Source organism: Oncorhynchus nerka, linkage group LG10 (genome assembly GCF_034236695.1).
Source record: "Oncorhynchus nerka isolate Pitt River linkage group LG10, Oner_Uvic_2.0, whole genome shotgun sequence".
Taxonomy (NCBI): Eukaryota; Metazoa; Chordata; class Actinopteri; order Salmoniformes; family Salmonidae; genus Oncorhynchus; species Oncorhynchus nerka.
Genome location: NC_088405.1, coordinates 5,926,130 through 5,945,926, shown reverse-complemented (window position 1 = coordinate 5,945,926; position 19,797 = coordinate 5,926,130). Strand labels below are relative to the sequence as shown.

Genomic DNA, 19,797 nt, shown 5'->3' with positions numbered 1-19,797 from the left:
AATGGAGAACCACCAGCTTTCCCACCAGTCCGTTTTGTCTGATACTTGGGTTTTAAAGCAGAGCATAAATGAGCAGCTGAGAAATACATATAACAACACTTATTTCACTCCACTGTTTGCATGTTGTCGCTGCCCGACAAGTGATATTCCACCCAAACTCTGTAAGCCACGGGCTCTCCAACCTTGTTCCTGCAGCTACCCAGTGATATTCTACCCAAACTCTATAAGCCACTGGCTCTCCAACCTTGTTCCTGCAGCTACCCAGTGATATTCTACCCAAACTCTATAAGCCACGGGCTCTCCAACCTTGTTCCTGCAGCTACCCAGTGATATTCTACCCAAACTCTATAAGCCACGGGCTCTCCAACCTTGTTCCTGCAGCTACCCAGTGATATTCTACCCAAACTCTATAAGCCACGGGCTCTCCAACCTTGTTCCTGCAGCTACCCAGTGATATTCTACCCAAACTCTATAAGCCACGGGCTCTCCAACCTTGTTCCTGCAGCTACCCAGTGATATTCTACCCAAACTCTATAAGCCACGGGCTCTCCAACCTTGTTCCTGCAGCTACCCAGTGATATTCTACCCAAACTCTATAAGCCACGGGCTCTCCAACCTTGTTCCTGCAGCTACCCAGTGATATTCTACCCAAACTCTATAAGCCACGGGCTCTCCAACCTTGTTCCTGCAGCTACCCAGTGATATTCTACCCAAACTCTATAAGCCATGGGCTCTCCAACCTTGTTCCTGCAGCTACCCAGTGATATTGTACCCAAACTCTGTAAGCCACAGGCTCTCCAACCTTGTTCCTGCAGCTACCCAGTGATATCCTACCCAAACTCTGTATGCCACGGGCTCTCCAACCTTGTTCCTGCAGCTACCCAGTGATATCCTACCCAAACTCTGTACGCCACGGGCTCTCCAACCTTGTTCCTGCAGCTACCCAGTGATATCCTACCCAAACTCTATAAGCCACGGGCTCTCCAACCTTGTTCCTGCAGCTACCCAGTGATATTCTACCCAAACTCTATAAGCCACGGGCTCTCCAACCTTGTTCCTGCAGCTACCCAGTGATATCCTACCCAAACTCTGTAAGCCACGGGCTCTCCAACCTTGTTCCTGCAGCTACCCAGTGATATCCTACCCAAACTCTATAAGCCACGGGCTCTCCAACCTTGTTCCTGCAGCTACCCAGTGATATCCTACCCAAACTCTATAAGCCATGGGCTCTCCAACCTTGTTCCTGCAGCTACCCAGTGATATCCTACCCAAACTCTATAAGCCATGGGCTTTCCAACCTTGTTCCTGCAGCTACCCAGTGATATTCTACCCAAACTCTCTAAGCCACAGGCTCTCCAACCTTGTTCCTGCAGCTACCCAGTGATATTCTACCCAAACTCTGTAAGCCACTGGCTCTCCAACCTTGTTCCTGCAGCTACCCAGTGATATTCTACCCAAACTCTATAAGCCACGGGCTCTCCAACCTTGTTCCTGCAGCTACCCAGTGATATTCTACCCAAACTCTGTACGCCACAGGCAAGGAAACACTTTTCACCAACCTGTTGACAGCCCGTCTGTGCGCTCGGGGAAGGATTAAAGGCGAGAGGGGAGGAGATGGAAGCGCTACGGCGGTGAGATATTGATATTCTGTAGAGCTAAAGGTAATATGTCACCCGATTAATTATGGAAAAAAATATAAAACGTTCCCTATTAGTAGACTATTCAAATACAAATTCACTAATTGTAGGCTAACTTGTAGCAGCTAACTGTGAACTACACAAACTCTGAGGACCAGGCAAGGACCTGATGGAGGGACAGTAGAGCCCTGAGTACCAGGCCATTAGGACCTGATGGAGGGACAGTAGAGCCCTGAGTACCAGGCCATTAGGACCTGATGGAGGGACAGTAGAGCCCTGAGTACCAGGCCATTAGGACCTGATGGAGGGACAGTAGAGCCCTGAGTACCAGGCCATTAGGACCTGATGGAGGGACAGTAGAGCCCTGAGTACCAGGCCATTAGGACCTGATGGAGGGACAGTAGAGCCCTGAGTACCAGGCCATTAGGACCTGATGGAGGGACAGTAGCCCTGAGTACCAGGCCATTAGGACCTGATGGAGGGACAGTAGAGCCCTGAGTACCAGGCCATTAGGACCTGATGGAGGGACAGTAGAGCCCTGAGTACCAGGCCATTAGGACCTGATGGAGGGACAGTAGAGCCCTGAGTACCAGGCCATTAGGACCTGATGGAGGGACAATAGAGCCCTTGCGTACCAGGCCATTAGGACCTGATGGAGGAACCGTAGAGACCTGAGTATTAGGTCCTGATGGAGGGACATTAGAGCCCTGAGTACCAGGCCATTAGGACCTGATGGAGGGACAGTAGAGTCCTGAGTACCAGGCCATTAGGACCTGATGGAGGGACATTAGAGCCCTGAGTACCAGGCCATTAGGACCTGATGGAGGGACAATAGAGCCCTGAGTTCCAGGCCATTAGGACCTGGTGGAGGGACAATAGAGCCCTTGCGTACCAGGCCATTAGGACCTGATGGAGTTGGCAACCAAAGCATGTGCAGGGTAGGAGGGAGTTATTTTATATCCTGAGATTTTAGAGTATTCTGGAGAGATGTATAATTTAGTTCATAGTTCACTGCTTTTGACTAGAGCCCACGGGTACAATGTTGTACACTAAAACTATATAAGGGAATATGGTGTCATTTTAAATCACATGCTATTTGTCAAATGTCATTTGTCACAATACACATGTTTAGCAGATGTTATTGCGGGTGTAGCGAAATGCTTGTGTTTCTAGCTCCCAACAGTGCAGTAATATCTTAACAATTTCACAACAAATACACACAACACACAGAAGTAAAGTAAAGGAATTGAGAATGTATGAATAGTTAGACGAGCAGTAGATTGATATTTCATCCTACATATTGTACACTGTAAAACACCTTTTTGTTTCTTTATGTTATGTTTTTTCTCTCTTCCAAATGATGAACAATATTCCTACATATTCCAATAGGAGTCTGCAGTTCCTGTAGCAGCCCAGCTTGTCTCTAAACAATCAATAGCACTGTTCTTACCCGGGTCACATGGAAACAAGCATTTTACTATAAATATTTAGTGTCTACGTGTTTCCATTCTCATAGCAGTATTTCACTGCGTTGATGTAGGTTGTGTTCATATGGCCTATAAGTAAGTGTCTGTCAGCCATAATGCCTCATGGGATCAGGAGAACCAGCAGCAGAGTTCAGCTGCTCCAGGCAGGAAACAAGGGACGTCTGTAATGGCCTGTCTGTAATGGCCTGTCTGTAATGGCCTGTCTGTAATGGCCTGTCTGTAATGGCCTGTCTGTAATGGCCTGTCTGTATTCACCTGTCTGTAATGGCCTGTCTGTAATGGCCTGTCTGTAATGGCCTGTCTGTAATGGCCTGTCTGTAATGGCCTGTCTGTAATGGCCTGTCTGTAATGGCCTGTCTGTATTCACCTGTCTGTAATGGCCTGTCTGTAATGGCCTGTCTGTAATGGCCTGTCTGTAATGGCCTGTCTGTAATGGCCTGTCTGTAATGGCCTGTCTGTATTCACCTGTAATGGCCTGTCTGTAATGGCCTGTCTGTAATGGCCTGTCTGTAATGGCCTGTCTGTAATGGCCTGTCTGTAATGGCCTGTCTGTAATGGCCTGTCTGTAATGGCTGGCTGTAACCTGGTAATGGCCTGTCTGTTTAATGGCCTTACAATATGGCCTGTCTGTAATATCTGAACAATCTGTCTGGGTCAATTTGTCTGTAATGGCCTGTCTGTAATCCTTCTGTGCCTGTCTGTAATGGCCTGTTTCTGTAAATCATGTCTGTAATTACAAACCTTCAAAAGGCCTGTCTGTAATGGCCTGTCTGTAATCTGTAAAGGCCTGTCTGTAATGCCTGTCTGTAGCTGTCTGTAAGGCCTGTCTGTAATGATTCTCCAGTCTGTCTGTAATGGCCTGTCTGTAATTCTCCAGTCTGTAGCTTCTAAACCCAGTGATTTATGGATTACAATATGTGCTCGCTAAATATGATTGAACAATCTCTCTGGGTCAATTTGTGCATCAATGTTTGTTTTCTTTCCTCTGCCTGGGGGGGGGGGGTGTTTCTGGAAAATCATGGTGAAATTACAAACCTTCAAAAGCCCTGTTTGTGTGATGCTCTGTTGTAGCTTCTAAAGCCCTGTTTGTGATGCTCCAGTGTAGCTTCTAAAGCCCTGTTTGTGTGATTCTCCAGTGTAACTTCTAAAGCCCTGTTTGTGTGATTCTCCAGTGTAGCTTCTAAAGCCCTGTTTGTGTGATGCTCCAGTGTAGCTTCTAAAGCCCTGTTTGTGTGGTGCTCCAGTGTAGCTTCTAAAGCCCTGTTTGTGTGATGCTCCAGTGTAGCTTCTAAAGCCCTGTTTGTGTGATGCTCCAGTGTAGCTTCTAAAGCCCTGTTTGTGTGATGCTCCAGTGTAGCTTCTAAAGCCCTGTTTGTGTGATGCTCCAGTGTAGCTTCTAAAGCCCTGTTTGTGTGATGCTCCAGTGTAGGACGGTAGCTAACTTGAACCCCTGTTGATATCAGAAACATCAGTGTGTTTCCTCACATGGAGCCTATTGTTTTTTTTACACATTAAATTGACTTGAACATGTGAGAAATATTTATATATATTTAATGATTGTAAAGTAAATGAAAACTTGGAACTATTTTATTCCTCTGTTAGTTTTTTATTCCTCTGTTAGTTTGAGGTGTGTGTGGTCCACACTAGTTCCTTTAATTTGATCCTGGTGGATTACCACTGTCAAGAACAAAGCAACTATCCATCACCAATCATAGATCACAGCACCCCGAGCAGAGCAGGAGATGGTGCTGTTCTGCTCTCTCATTTGTCCTGCTTGTTAGACATATCAAAGTGGTGAATGTGTGCTTTATTTTCTCCCTGAAGGGTGATGCCTCCTGGCTAAATAAACCCAGTGTTGAGGGGAAACTCAGCAGGGTGCAGTGGGGTTCTTCATGTGTGGATGCAGACATTGTTTGATGGCTTGGAAAGGGAACAAAGGGGTATGAACATTTATGTGGATGATCCCTCATTCACTCCATCTCTTTCTCCCTTCCTCTTCCCTTCCTCTCTCTCTCCCTCCATCCCTTCCTCTCTCCTCTCTCTCCTCTCTCTCCCTCCATCCCTTCCTCTCTCCTTCTCTCTCTCCCTCCATCCCTTCCTCTCTCCTCTCTCTCCTCTCTCCCTCCATCCCTTCCTCCCTCCTTCCCTCCTCTCTCTCTCCCTCATCCCTTCCTCTCTCCTCTCTCTCCCTCCATCCCTTCCTCTCTCCTTCTCTCCTCTCTCTCCCTCCATCCCTTCTTCTCTCCTCTCTCTCCCTCCATCCCTACCTCTCTCCTTCTCTCCTCTCTCTCCCTCCATCCCTTCCTCTCTCCTTCTCTCCTCTCTCTCCCTCCATCCCTTCCTCTCTCCTCTCTCTCCCTCCATCCCTTCCTCTCTCCTCTCTCTCCCTCCATCCCTCCTCCCTTTCTCTCCCCATCCCTTCCTCACTCCTCTCTCTCACCCTTCCTCCCTCCTTCCCTCCTCTCTCTCCCTCCACCCCGTCTTCCCTCCTTCCCTCCTCTCTCTCCCTCTACCCCGTCTTCCCTCCTTCCCTCCTCTCTCACCCTTCCTCCCTCCTTCCCTCCTCTCTCTCCCTCCACCCCGCCTTCCCTCCTCTCTCTCACCCTTCCTCCCTCCTTCCCTCCTCTCTCTCACCCTTCCTCCCCCTTCCCTCCTCTCCTCACCTTCCTCCTCCTCTCTCTCACCCCTTCCTCCTCCTCCCTCCTCTCTCTCTCACCCTTCCTCCCTCCTTCCCTCCTCTCTCTCTCTCCCTCCACCCCCTTCCTCCCTCCTCTCTCTCTCCCTCCACCCCTTCCTCCCTCCTCTCTCTCTCTCCCTCCACCCCTTCCTCCCTCCTCTCCCTCTCTCTCTCCCTCCACCCCTCCCCCTCTTCTCTCTCTCCCTCTACCCCTTCCCCCTCCTCTTTCTCACCCTTCCTCCCTCTCCCTCCACCCCTTCCTCCCCCTCCTCTCCCTCCCTCCACCCCTTCCTCCCCCTCCTCTCCCTCTCCCTCCACCCCTTCCTCCCCCTCCTCTCTCTCTCCCTCCACCCCTTCCTCCCCCCTCTCTCTCTCCCTCCACCCCGCCTTCCCTCCTCTCTCTCACCCTTCCTCCCTCCTTCCCTCCTCTCTCTCACCCTTCCTCCTTCCCTCCTCTCTCTCACCCTTCCTCCCTCCTTCCCTCCTCTCTCTCTCTCCCTCCACCCCTTCCTCCCTCCTCTCTCTCTCTCCCTCCACCCCTTCCTCCCTCCTCTCCCTCTCTCTCTCCCTCCCCCCTCCTCCCCTCTCTCTCCCTCTCTACCCCTTCCCCCCCCTCCTCTTTCTCACCCTTCCTCACTCCTCTCTCTCACCCTTCTTCCCTCCTCTCTCTCACCCTTCCTCCCTCCTTCCCTCCTCTCTCTCCCCTTCCTCCCTCCTTCCCTCCTCCCTCTCCCTCCACCCCTTCCTCCCCCTCCTCTCCCTCTCCCTCCACCCTTCCTCCCCCTCCTCCCTCTCCCTCCACCCCTTCCCCCTCCACTCTCTCTCTCCTCCCTCCACCCCTCCCCCTCCTCTCTCTCTCCCTCCACCCCTTCACCCCTCCTCTCTCTCTCCCTCCACCCCTCCTCTCTCTCTCCCTCCACCCCTTCCTCCCTCCTTCCCTCCTCTCTCTCTCCCTCCACCCCTTCCTCCCTCCACCCCCTCCTCCCTCCCTCCTCTCTCCCTCCCTCCACCCCCTCCTCCCTCCTACCCTCCTCTCTGTCTTACAGCTAGAGGCAGAAGCAGTGCCAGAGGTATCAGAGAAATATGAGATTACCTCAGTCCCTACCTTCCTCTTCTTTAAGGTGAGTCTTATTACCTCAGTCCCGACCTTCCTCTTCTTTAAGGTGAGTCTTATTACCTCAGTCCCGACCTTCCTCTTCTTTAAGGTGAGTCTTATTACCTCAGTCCCAACCTTCCTCTTCTTTAAGGTGAGTCTTATTACCTCAGTCCCGACCTTCCTCTTCTTTAAAGTGAGTCTCATTACCTCAGTCCCGACCTTCCTCTTCTTTAAAGTGAGTCTCATTACCTCAGTCCCGACCTTCCTCTTCTTTAAGGTGAGTCTTATTACCTCAGCCCCGACCTTCCTCTTCTTTAAGGTGAGTCTTATTACCTCAGTCCCAACCTTCCTCTTCTTTAAGGTGAGTCTTATTAACTCAGTCCCGACCTTCCTCTTCTTTAAGGTGAGTCTTATTACCTCAGTCCCTACCTTCCTCTTCTTTAAGGTGAGTCTTATTACCCCAGTCCCGACCTTCCTGTTCTTTAAGGTGAGTCTTATTACCTCAGTCCCGACCTTCCTCTTTAAGGTGAATCTTATTACCTCAGTCCCGACCTTCCTGTTCTTTAAGATGAGTCAAGTAGTGTAAATACTAAGTTCCACTACTTGGCCAAAAGTATTATTGGATTCGGCTATTATTTATACAGGTGTATAAAATCAAGCACACAGCCATGCAATCTCCATAGACAAACACGGGCAGTAGAATGGCCTTACTGAAGAGCTCAGTGACTTTCAATGTGGCACCGTCATAGAATGTCACCTTTCCAACAAGTCAGTTGGTCACATTTCTGCCCTGCTAGAGCCGCCCCGGTCTACTGTAAGTGCTGTTATTGAGATATGGAAACGTCTAGGAGCAACAGCGGCTCAGCCGTGAAGTGGTAGGCCACACAAGCTCACAGAACAGGACCGTCGAGTGCTGTAATGCGTAAAAATCATCTATCCTCAGTTGAAACACTCACTACCGAGTTTAAAACTGCCTCTGGAGGCAACGTCAGCACAATATCTGTTCGTCGGGAGCTTCATGAAATGGGTTTCCGTGGTTGAGCAGCCGCACACAAGCCTAAGATCACCATGCGCAACGCCAAGCGTCGGCTGGAGTGGTGTAAAGCTCACCGCCATTGGACTCTGGAGCAGTGGAAACGTGTTCTCTGGAGTGATGAATCACTCTTCACCATCTGGCAGTCCGACAGACAAATCTGGGTTTGGCGAATGCCAGGAGAACGCTACCTGCACCAATGCATAGTGCCAACTGTAAAGTCTGGTGGAGGAGGAATAATGGTCTGTTTTTCATAGTTTGGGCCCCTTAGTCCAAGTGAAGGGAAATCTTAACCATGCAGCATACAGTAACATTCTAGATGATTCTGTGCTTCCAACTTTGTGGGTTTTTCTTTATTTTTACTATTTTCTACATTGTAGAATAATAGTGAAGACATCAAAATGATGAAATAACACATGGAATCATGTAGTAACCAAAAAAAAAATGGTAAACAAATCTAAAAATATTTGAGATTATTCAAAATAGCCACCCTTTGCCTTGATGACAGCTTTGCGCACTCTTGGTATTCTCTCAACCAGCTTCACGTGGAATGCTTTTCCAACAGTCTTGAAGGAGTTCTCACATATTCTGATCACTTGCTTTACTGAACTTGCCAGACATTGCAAGCAACATTATTCCGTTGCGAGCTACAACTTTTGATTGCTGATAGAGTCAGAACCGTGCAGTAGGCCTGTCTGCCCTCTCGCTCCGTCCCTCACTAGCTCGCTATGAAAGATTCCAGTGTTTTGTGTTCTCAGAAGTACGACAACTAATCACATCTCCTCCATTCCAAAAAATGCTGGATCTTAGGAGTCGATTCCTGGTGGAATTGAATCTTGACACCCCCTGAAATAGGAGTCGATTCCTGGCGGAATTGAATCTTGACACCCCCTGAAATAGGAGTCGATTCCTGGCGGAATTGAATCTTGACACCTCCTGAAATAGGAGTCGATTCCTGGCGGAATTGAATCTTGACACCCCCTGAAATAGGAGTCGATTCCTGGCGGAATTGAATCTTGGCACCCCCTGAAATAGGAGTCGATTCCTGGCGGAATTGAATCTTGACACCCCCTGAAATAGGAGTCGATTCCTGGCGGAATTGAATCTTGACACCCCCTGAAATAGGAGTCGATTCCTGGCGGAATTTAATCTTGACACCCCCCGAAATAGGAGTCGACATGCAAGGAGTCAAGGAATCAACTTATTTTGGGGTCGACTCTTCACCGCTACGTCATCGTCGTTAACAGTTGGACAAATGGCAGAGAAAGACCAGCAGTTCTGTATGACAATACTTTGAGAAGTTAATTTACATTTTTTACCTTTATTTAACTAGGCAAGTCAGTTAACTTCTTGCGTCGAGCCATCCAAGGAGTCAAGCCTCAAGAACCATAACAACGTTAAACTATTCATGAAAATCGGAAATGAAATAAAAATGCTAGCTCTCAAGCCCTTTTGTTAACAACACTGTCATCTCAGATTTTCAAAATATGCTTCTCAACAGTTTGTGTACAAATGGCGTAGATTTAGACCATAGCAGTTTAGTATGACAACATTTTCAGAGAAAAGCATTCAAATAAAATCATTTACCTTTGAAGAACTTTGTTTTCAATGAGGAGACTCTCAGTTAGATAGCAAATGTTCAGTTTTTCCTGAAAGATTATTTGTTTAGGACAAATCGCTAGTTTTCTGCGTCACGTTTAGCTACGAAAAAACCTGTATCCAGGATTGTGAAATCTACAGCCTCAAGCTCATTACCATAACACAACGTTAAACTATTCATGAAAATCGCAAATTAAATGAAATCAATATGCTAGCTCTCAAGCTTAGTCTTTTGTTAACAACACTGTCATCTCAGATTTTCAAAAATATGCTTTTGAACCATAGCTAAACAAGCATTTGTGTAACAGTATTGATAGCTAGCGTAGCATTTAGCATAGCATTTAGCATGCAACATTTTCACAAAAACCAGAAAAGCATTCAAATAAAATCATTTACCTTTGAAGAACTTCAGATGTTTTCAATGAGGAGACTCTGTTAGATAGAAAATGTTCAGTTTTTACAAAAATATTATTTGTGTTGATAAATCGCTCCGTTTTCTTCATCACGTTTGGGTAAGAAAGAAATAATAAAATAAAAATAATAATAATTAAGTCATTAAAACGCAAACTTTTTTCGAAATTAACTCCATAATATCGACAGAAACATGGCAAACCGATGTTTAGAATCAATCCTCAAGGTGTTTTTCACATATCTATCGATGATAAATCCTTCGTGGCAGTTGACTTTCTCTTCTGAAGAAATGGAACGTGCATGGACCTAGAGATTACGCAATAATTTCGACACAGGACACCGGGCGGACACCTGGTAAATGTAGTCTCTTATGGTCAATCTTCCAATGATATGCCTACAAATACATCACAATGCTGCAGACACCTTGGAGAAACGACAGAAAGCGCAGGCTCATTCCTGGCGCATTCACAGCCATATAAGGAGACATTGGAACACAGCGCCTTCAGAATCTGGGGCATTTCCTGTATCAAACTTCATCTTGGTTTCGCCTGTAGCATTAGTTCTGGGGCACTCACAGATAATATCTTTGCAGTTTTGGAAACATCAGAGTTTTTTCTTTCCAAAGCTGTCAATTACATGCATAGTCGAGCATCTTTTCGTGACAAAATATCTTGTTTAAAACGGGAACGTTTTTTATCCAAAAATTAAAAGAGCGCCCCCTATCTCGAAGTTAAGAACAAATTCTTATTTTCAATGACGGCCTTGGAACAGTGGGTTAAACTGCCTGTTCAGGGGCAGAACGACAGATTTGTACCTTGTCAGCTCGGGGATTTGAACTTGCAACCTTCCGTTACTAGTCCAACGCTCTAACCACTAGACTACCCTGCCGCCCCAGGGTAGAAGGACATGAGAAGGAAATGCAGACTTTGTGAGGTGGATTGAGGTTCAGTAATAGTAGAGCAGGTAGAATGCTTCACCGTCTGAACGGGACGCACCGTGAGACCCAGGTCTGAAAGAGACTCACCGTGAGACCCAGGTCTGAAAGAGACTCACCGTGAGACCCGGGTCTGAAAGGGACTCACCGTGAGACCCAAACCGCTGCTGGCAGCACAGCTGCATTTGTTGTGTAGTTTTTTAATTAATTTTTCTTGTCGTTTTATAACGGAAAACTGGAAGAAAAAAAACAAGTGTTTGAAATACACATTTACTGTGTCAAGTTCATTAGTTCTTTTATTCATTTTTTTGTACAGTATGGTAAGTAACATGCCTCCCTTGGGATGCCTCTATCAGCCTCCGAGGCTGCTGGTAAGTAACATGCCTCCCTTGGGATGCCTCTATCAGCCTCCGAGGCTGCTGGTAAGTAACATGCCTCCCTTGGGATGCCTCTATCAGCCTCCGAGGCTGCTGGTAAGTAACATGCTGCCCTTGGGATGCCTCTATCAGCCTCCGAGGCTGCTGGTAAGTAACATGCTGCCCTTGGGATGCCTCTATCAGCCTCCGAGGCTGCTGGTAAGTAACATGCCTCCCTTGGGATGCCTCTATCAGCCTCCGAGGCTGCTGGTAAGTAACATGCCTCCCTTGGGATGCCTCTATCAGCCTCCGAGGCTGCTGGTAAGTAACATGCTGCCCTTGGGATGCCTCTATCAGCCTCCGAGGCTGCTGGTAAGTAACATGCTGCCCTTGGGATGCCTCTATCAGCCTCCGAGGCTGCTGGTAAGTAACATGCTGCCCTTGGGATGCCTCTATCAGCCTCCGAGGCTGCTGGTAAGTAACATGCTGCCCTTGGGATGCCTCTATCAGCCTCCGAGGCTGCTGGTAAGTAACATGCTGCCCTTGGGATGCCTCTATCAGCCTCCGAGGCTGCTGGTAAGTAACATGCTGCCCTTGGGATGCCTCTATCAGCCTCCGAGGCTGCTGGTAAGTAACATGCTGCCCTTTGGATGCCTCTATCAGCCTCCGAGGCTGCTGGTAAGTAACATGCTGCCCTTGGGATGCCTCTATCAGCCTCCGAGGCTGCTGGTAAGTAACATGCTGCCCTTGGGATGCCTCTATCAGCCTCCGAGGCTGCTGGTAAGTAACATGCTGCCCTTGGGATGCCTCTATCAGCCTCCGAGGCTGCTGGTAAGTAACATGCTGCCCTTGGGATGCCTCTATCAGCCTCCGAGGCTGCTGGTAAGTAACATGCTGCCCTTGGGATGCCTCTATCAGCCTCCGAGGCTGCTGTTAAGTAACATGCTGCCCTTGGGATGCCTCTATCAGCCTCCGAGGCTGCTGGTAAGTAACATGCTGCCCCTGGGATGCCTCTATCAGCCTCTGAGGCTGCTGGTAAGTGCTTGTCTGTTAGGAGAGGTAACACACACTGGGTATCAGGATCAGTAAGAGAATAAAACCTAGTTTAAAGCTTCTCCACAGTCAGTACCATAATAACCTAGTTTACAGCTTCTCCACAGTCAGTACCATAATAACCTAGTTTACAGCTTCTCCACAGTCAGTACCATAATAACCTAGTTTATAGCTTCTCCACAGTCAGTACCATAATAACCTAGTTTATAGCTTCTCCACAGTTAGTACCATAATAACCTAGTTTACAGCTTCTCCACAGTTAGTACCATAATAACCTAGTTTATAGCTTCTCCACAGTCAGTACCATAATAACCTAGTTTATAGCTTCTCCACAGTCAGTACCATAATAACCTAGTTTACAGCTTCTCCACAGTCAGTACCATAATAACCTAGTTTATATAGCTTCTCCACAGTTAGTACCATAATAACCTAGTTTATATAGCTTCTCCACAGTCAGTACCATAATAACCTAGTTTATATAGCTTCTCTACAGTCAGTACCATAATAACCTAGTTTACAGCTTCTCCACAGTCAGTACCATAATAACCTAGTTTATATAGCTTCTCCACAGTTAGTACCATAATAACCTAGTTTATAGCTTCTCCACAGTCAGTACCATAATAACCTAGTTTACAGCTTCTCCACAGTTAGTACCATAATAACCTAGTTTATAGCTTCTCCACAGTTAGTACCATAATAACCTAGTTTATAGCTTCTCCACAGTACCATAATAACCTAGTTTATAGCTTCTCCACAGTACCATAATAACCTAGTTTATAGCTTCTCCACAGTACCATAATAACCTAGTTTATAGCTTCTCCACAGTTAGTACCATAATAACCTAGTTTATAGCTTCTCCACAGTCAGTACCATAATAACCTAGTTTATATAGCTTCTCCACAGTCAGTACCATAATAACCTAGTTTATAGCTTCTCCACAGTACCATAATAACCATAATAACTTCTCCAGTTTATAACCTAGTTTATAGCTTCAGCTTCTCCACAGTCAGTACCATAATAACCTAGTTTATAGCTTCTCCACAGTACCATAATAACCTAGTTTATATAGCTTCTCCACAGTTAGTACCATAATAACCTAGTTTATAGCTTCTCCACAGTTAGTACCATAATAACCTAGTTTACAGCTTCTCCACAGTCAGTACCATAATAACCTAGTTTATATAGCTTCTCCACAGTCAGTACCATAATAACCTAGTTTATAATAACCTAGTTTATAGCTTCTCTACAGTCAGTACCATAATAACCTAGTTTATAGCTTCTCCACAGTCAGTACCATAATAACCTAGTTTATAGCTTCTCCACAGTACCATAATAACCTAGTTTATAGCTTCTCCACAGTTAGTACCATAATAACCTAGTTTATAGCTTCTCCACAGTCAGTACCATAATAACCTAGTTTATATAGCTTCTCCACAGTACCATAATAACCTAGTTTATAGCTTCTCCACAGTACCATAATAACCTAGTTTATAGCTTCTCCACAGTTAGTACCATAATAACCTAGTTTATAGCTTCTCCACAGTTAGTACCATAATAACCTAGTTTATAGCTTCTCCACAGTCAGTACCATCACATCACTTCACTGATGATTTAACATGCCAAACATTAAACTGGGAGAGGACGCCTGTCCTTGAATCTCTTTCTCGGCTCTCTTTTTCTCGGCCTCTCTCTCTGTCTTGGATCTCTCTCTCTCTCAAACCTCCTCCTCTAGAATAATACAAACATGCAAACAGAAAGAAAAACCATTACGTTAAAATATTAATGTTATTTTCCTTTCTCCCCCATCCTCTGGTGGGTCTCAGGGTGGCCAGAAGATTGACAGGCTGGACGGCGCTCATGCCCCAGAGCTGACCAGTAAGGTCCAGAGGCTGTCGGTCAGCTCGGGGCTGGGCGGGCCAGGGGCGGAGCCCCCTAAAGAGGACCTTAATGAGCGTCTGAAGAGACTGATCAACGCAGCACCCTGCATGCTCTTCATGAAGGGATCCCCCCAGGAACCCCGCTGTGGTAAAGAGAGAGAGTGTGGGGGTGTGGTCTTCATGAACAGGCTCCCGCTGTGGAAAACACACAGGGACCAGGCCTGGTAATTAGAGAAAGACAGGGGGATTGGTGGTGGTGGTGGAGGAGAGGCAGGCCTGGTAGTGGAGGAGAGGCAGGCCTGGTAGTGGAGGAGGAGGAGAGGCAGGCCTGGTGGTGGAGGAGGAGGAGAGGCAGGCCTGGTGGTGGAGGAGGAGGGCAGGCCTGGTGGTGGAGGAGCAGGCCTGGTGGTGGAGGAGAGGCAGGCCTGGTGGTGGAGGAGAGGCAGGCCTGGTGGTGGAGGAGAGGCAGGCCTGGTGGTGGAGGAGAGGCAGGCCTGGTGGTGGAGGAGAGGCAGGCCTGGTAGTGGAGGAGAGGCAGGCCTGGTAGTGGAGGAGAGGCAGGCCTGGTGGTGGAGGAGAGGCAGGCCTGGTAGTGGAGGAGAGGCAGGCCTGGTAGTGGAGGAGAGGCAGGCCTGGTAGTGGAGGAGAGGCAGGACTGGTAATGGAGGAGGAGGAGAGGCAGGCCTGGTAGTGGAGGAGGAGGAGAGGCAGGCCTGGTGGTGGAGGAGGAGAGGCAGGCCTGGTGGTGGAGGAGGAGAGGCAGGCCTGGTGGTGGAGGAGGAGAGGCAGGCCTGGTGGTGGTGGAGGAGAGGCAGGCCTGGTGGTGGTGGAGGAGAGGCAGGCCTGGTGGTGGTGGAGGAGAGGCAGGCCTGGTAGTGGAGGAGGAGGAGAGGCAGGCCTGGTGGTGGAGGAGGAGGAGAGGCAGGCCTGGTGGTGGAGGAGGCCTGGTGGTGGAGGAGGAGAGGCAGGCCTGGTGGTGGTGGAGAGGCAGGCCTGGTGGTGGAGGAGGACATTACACTGTAAGGGGTTGAGGTTCCCAACCACGCCGCTGATTATCAGGTTCAGTATCAGGTTCAGTATCAGGATCAGGTTCAGTATCAGGTTCAGTATCAGTATCAGGTTCAAGGCAGTTTGCAAACATCTGAAACATTTGAGTTTAAAATCTAAACCCATTAGTTATTTTTCACCTCATCCTGAAATGTATCTCTAAATATTTTTCATCTTTATAAAGAAGCCAAGTTGTAGTGTTTGTGAACTCTCGTTTAATGTAATCCCCACCAAGCCACGTGAGGCTGTGACTGCGACCTTGCTAGTTCTTTAAAGAAGCCCTCGAAACCTGAATTTAAAGGTTACACACTCATACACCATGTTAAACACATGCTCCTAACACATTACACACTCTTTGTGCGTGTGTGTGTCTGTGAGTGTGTGTGTCTGAGTGTGTGTGTGTCTGAGTGTGTGTCTGAGTGTGTGTGTGTGTGTGTGTGTGTGTGTGTGTGTGCGTCTGAGTGTGTCTGTGTCTGAGTATGTCTGTGTCTGAGTATGCGTGCGTGTGTGTGTGCGTTTGTGTTTCTGTGTGTTTGTCTCGTGTGTGTGCGTGTGTGTGTGTGTCTCTGTGTGTGTCTCTGTGTGTGTGTGTGTGTGTGTGTGTGCGCATAATAACCTAACTTTCCTTGAAATAAGAAATCAGCTTTTTTTATGTTCCTTTTTCCTGGAGCTGTATGGTGTGTCTGCGGTGCGCGACCCCCCCCTGACCCTTTAGGAGAAGGGGAGAGGGGCAACAACCGCTCGCCAATCAATCGTGCGTCTGGGTCTAGGATAGAGAGCCTCTAGCCAGAGAAAGCAGCTGGGCCTGGTGTAGTAGAAACAAGTTAATATAGTGGCATGTAGCTGAATAACCATTAGTTAGGGGCCTCTAGCTGTTTTATAATGAATTCCCCCATGAATGAATGGAGTATCAGAATGAGAGTTTCACTGCAGGCTCTACATGCAGGCAACATATCACCCCTCCTCTACTCCTGTTCTCTCTTTCTGTTCTCTTCTCTTTTTCTCTGCCTCTCTCGCTTTCTTTCTTGATCGCTCGCTCACTCTCCTTTCTCCTCTCTCCCTCTCTTTCTCCTCTCTCCCTCTTTCTCTTCTCTCTCTCTTTTTCTCCTCTCCCTCTTTCTCCTCTCTCTCTTTTGCCCCTCTTTCTCCTCTCTCCTCTCTCTCTTTCTCCTCTCCCTCTTTCTCCTCTCTCCTCTCTCTCTTTCTCCTCTCCCTCTTTCTCCTCTCTCCTCTCTCTCTTTCTCCTCTCCCTCTTTCTCCTCTCTCTTTTCTCCTCCTCTCTCCTCTCTCTCTTTCTCCTCTCTACCCCTTCCTCTCTTTCTCCTCTCTTTCTCCTCTCTCCCGCTTTCTCCTCTCTTTCTCCTCTCTCCCGCTTTCTCCTCTCTTTCTCCTCTCTCCCGCTTTCTCCTCTCTTTCTCCTCTCTCCCGCTTTCTCCCTCTCCCGCTTTCTCCTCTCTCCCGCTTTCTCCTCTCTCCCGCTTTCTCCTCTCTCCCGCTTTCTCCTCTCTCCCGCTTTCTCCTCTCTTTCTCCTCTCTCCCGCTTTCTCCTCTCTTTCTCCTCTCTCCCGCTTTCTCCTCTCTTTCTCCTCTCTCCCGCTTTCTCCTCTCTTTCTCCTCTCTCCCGCTTTCTCCTCTCTTTCTCCTCTCTCCCGCTTTCTCCTCTCTCCCGCTTTCTCCTCTCTCCTCGCTTTCTCCTCTCTCCCGCTTTCTCCTCTCTCCTCGCTTTCTCCTCTCTCCCGCTTTCTCCTCTCTCCCGCTTTCTCCTCTCTCCCGCTTTCTCCTCTCTCCCGCTTTCTCCTCTCTCCCGCTTTCTCCTCTCTCCCGCTTTCTCCTCTCTCCCTCTTTCTCCTCTCTCCCTCTCTTTCTCCTCTCTCCCGCTTTCTCCTCTCTCCCGCTTTCTCCTCTCTCCCGCTTTCTCCTCTCTCCCTCTTTCTCCTCTCTCCCTCTTTCTCCTCTCTCTCTCTCCTCTCTCCCTCTCTTTCTCCTCTCTCCCTCTTTCCCCTCTCTCATTCTTTCTCTCTCTCGTTCTCTCCCTCCACCCTCGTTTCCATCTTGTCTATTTCCCTCTGTCACAGTCTCTTCTCAAACACTGACTCACACTCATGTATCAAACACACATATCTACCTCATATTTAAACAGTGATCCTGTCCATGCCAATGTGGACCCATGTCAGTAGTAAGAGACACTGCATTTGGAAAGTATTCAGACCCCTTGACTTTTCCCACATTTTGTAAGTTACAGCCTTATTCTAAAATTGACAACAAAAAGAATGTCTCATTTCCTATCAATCTACACACAATACCCCATAATGACAAAGCAAAAACAGGTTTAGAAACTTTTGCTAATTTATTAAACATAAAAAAAAACGGATCATATTTACATAAGTATTCAGACCCTTTACTCGGTACTTTATAAGTATTCAGACCCTTTACTCTGTACTTTATAAGTATTCAGACCCTTTACTCGGTACTTTATAAGTATTCAGACCCTTTACTCGGTACTTTATAAGTATTCAGACCCTTTACTCGGTACTTTATAAGTATTCAGACCCTTTACTCTGTACTTTATAAGTATTCAGACCCTTTACTCGGTACTTTATAAGTATTCAGACCCTTTACTCGGTACTTTATAAGTATTCAGACCCTTTACTCGGTACTTTATAAGTATTCAGACCCTTTACTCAGTACTTTATAAGTATTCAGACCCTTTACTCGGTACTTTGTTGAAGCACCTTTGGCAGCAATTACAACCTCAAGTCTTCTTTGGTATGACCCTACAAGCTTGGCACACCTGTATTTGGGGAGTTTCTCCCATTCTTCTCTGCAGATCCTCTCAAGCTCTGTCAGGTTGGATGGGGAGTGTCGCTGCACAGCTAATCTCAGGTCTCTCCAGAGATGTTCAATCGGGTTCAAGTCCGGGCTCTGGCTGGGCCACTCAAGGACATTCAGAGACTTGTCCTGAAGCTACTTCTGTGTTGTCTTGTCCGTGTGCCTAGGGTCATTGTCCTGATGGAAGGTGAACCTTCGCCCCAGTCTGAGGTCCTGAGTACTCTGGAACAGGTTTTTATGAAGGATCTCTCTGTACTTTGCTCCTGTCATCTTTCCCTCGATCCTGGCTAGTCTCACAGTTCCTGCCGCTGAAAAACATCCCCATAGCATGATGCTGCCACCACCATGCTTCACCGTAGGGATGGTGGAAGGTTTCCTCCAGATGTGATGGTTGGCTTTCAGGCCAAAGAGTTCAATCTTGGTTTCATCAGACCAGAGATTCTTGTTTCTCATGGTCTGACTCCTTTAGGTGCCTTTTGGCAAACTAAGCGGGCTGTCATGTGTCTTTTACTGAGGAGTGGCTTCCGTCTGGCCATAAAAGGCTTCCATTTTTTTTTCTTTTTTTTTCTTTCTTCTTTTTAACTTTATTTAACTAGGCAAGTCAGTTAAGAACAAATTCTTATTTTCAATGACGGCCTGGGAACAGTGGGTTAGCTGGTCTAGGAACAGTGGGTTAACTGGTCTAGGAACAGTGGGTTAACTGGTCTAGGAACAGTGGGGGTTAGCTGGTCTAGGAACAGTGGGTTAGCTGGTCTAGGAACAGTGGGTTAACTGGTCTAGGAACAGTGGGTTAACTGGTCTAGGAACAGTGGGTTAACTGGTCTAGGAACAGTGGGTTAACTGGTCTAGGAACAGTGGGTTAACTGGTCTAGGAACAGTGGGTTAACTGGTCTAGGAACAGTGGGGTTAACTGGTCTAGGAACAGTGGGTTAACTGGTCTAGGAACAGTGGGTTAACTGGTCTAGGAACAGTGGGTTAACTGGTCTAGGAACAGTGGGTTAACTGGTCTAGGAACAGTGGGTTAACTGGTCTAGGAACATTGGGTTAACTGGTCTAGGAACAGTGGGTTAACTGGTCTAGGAACAGTGGGTTAACTGGTCTAGGAACAGTGGGTTAACTGGTCTAGGAACAGTGGGTTAACTGGTCTAGGAACAGTGGGTTAACTGGTCTAGGAACAGTGGGTTAACTGGTCTAGGAACAGTGGGTTAACTGGTCTAGGAACATTGGGTTAACTGGTCTAGGAACAGTGGGTTAACTGGTCTAGGAACAGTGGGTTAACTGGTCTAGGAACAGTGGGTTAACTGGTCTAGGAACAGTGGGTTAACTGGTCTAGGAACAGTGGGTTAACTGGTCTAGGAACAGTGGGTTAACTGGTCTAGGAACAGTGGGTTAACTGGTCTAGGAACAGTGGGTTAACTGGTCTAGGAACAGTGGGTTAACTGGTCTAGGAACAGTGGGTTAACTGGTCTAGGAACAGTGGGTTAACTGGTCTAGGAACAGTGGGTTAACTGGTCTAGGAACAGTGGGTTAACTGGTCTAGGAACAGTGGGTTAACTGGTCTAGGAACATTGGGTTAACTGGTCTAGGAACAGTGGGTTAACTGGTCTAGGAACAGTGGGTTAACTGGTCTAGGAACAGTGGGTTAACTGGTCTAGGAACAGTGGGTTAACTGGTCTAGGAACAGTGGGTTAACTGGTCTAGGAACAGTGGGTTAACTGGTCTAGGAACAGTGGGTTAACTGGTCTAGGAACAGTGGGTTAA

General features: G+C 47.6%; 1 protein-coding gene across 2 annotated transcripts in view; it reads left to right on the top strand.

Moving 5' to 3' along the window:
- The window catches only part of LOC135573639 (glutaredoxin 3-like), a 53,794-nt gene that overhangs the window by 10,273 nt on the left and 23,724 nt on the right, over positions 1-19,797 (top strand). For both annotated transcript variants that reach the window (XM_065022941.1, XM_065022942.1), the window contains exons 3-4: positions 6,848-6,922; positions 14,107-14,308. In XM_065022941.1, the coding sequence (XP_064879013.1) occupies positions 6,848-6,922; positions 14,107-14,308 (277 nt within the window). The remainder of the gene's footprint in view (positions 1-6,847; positions 6,923-14,106; positions 14,309-19,797) is intronic.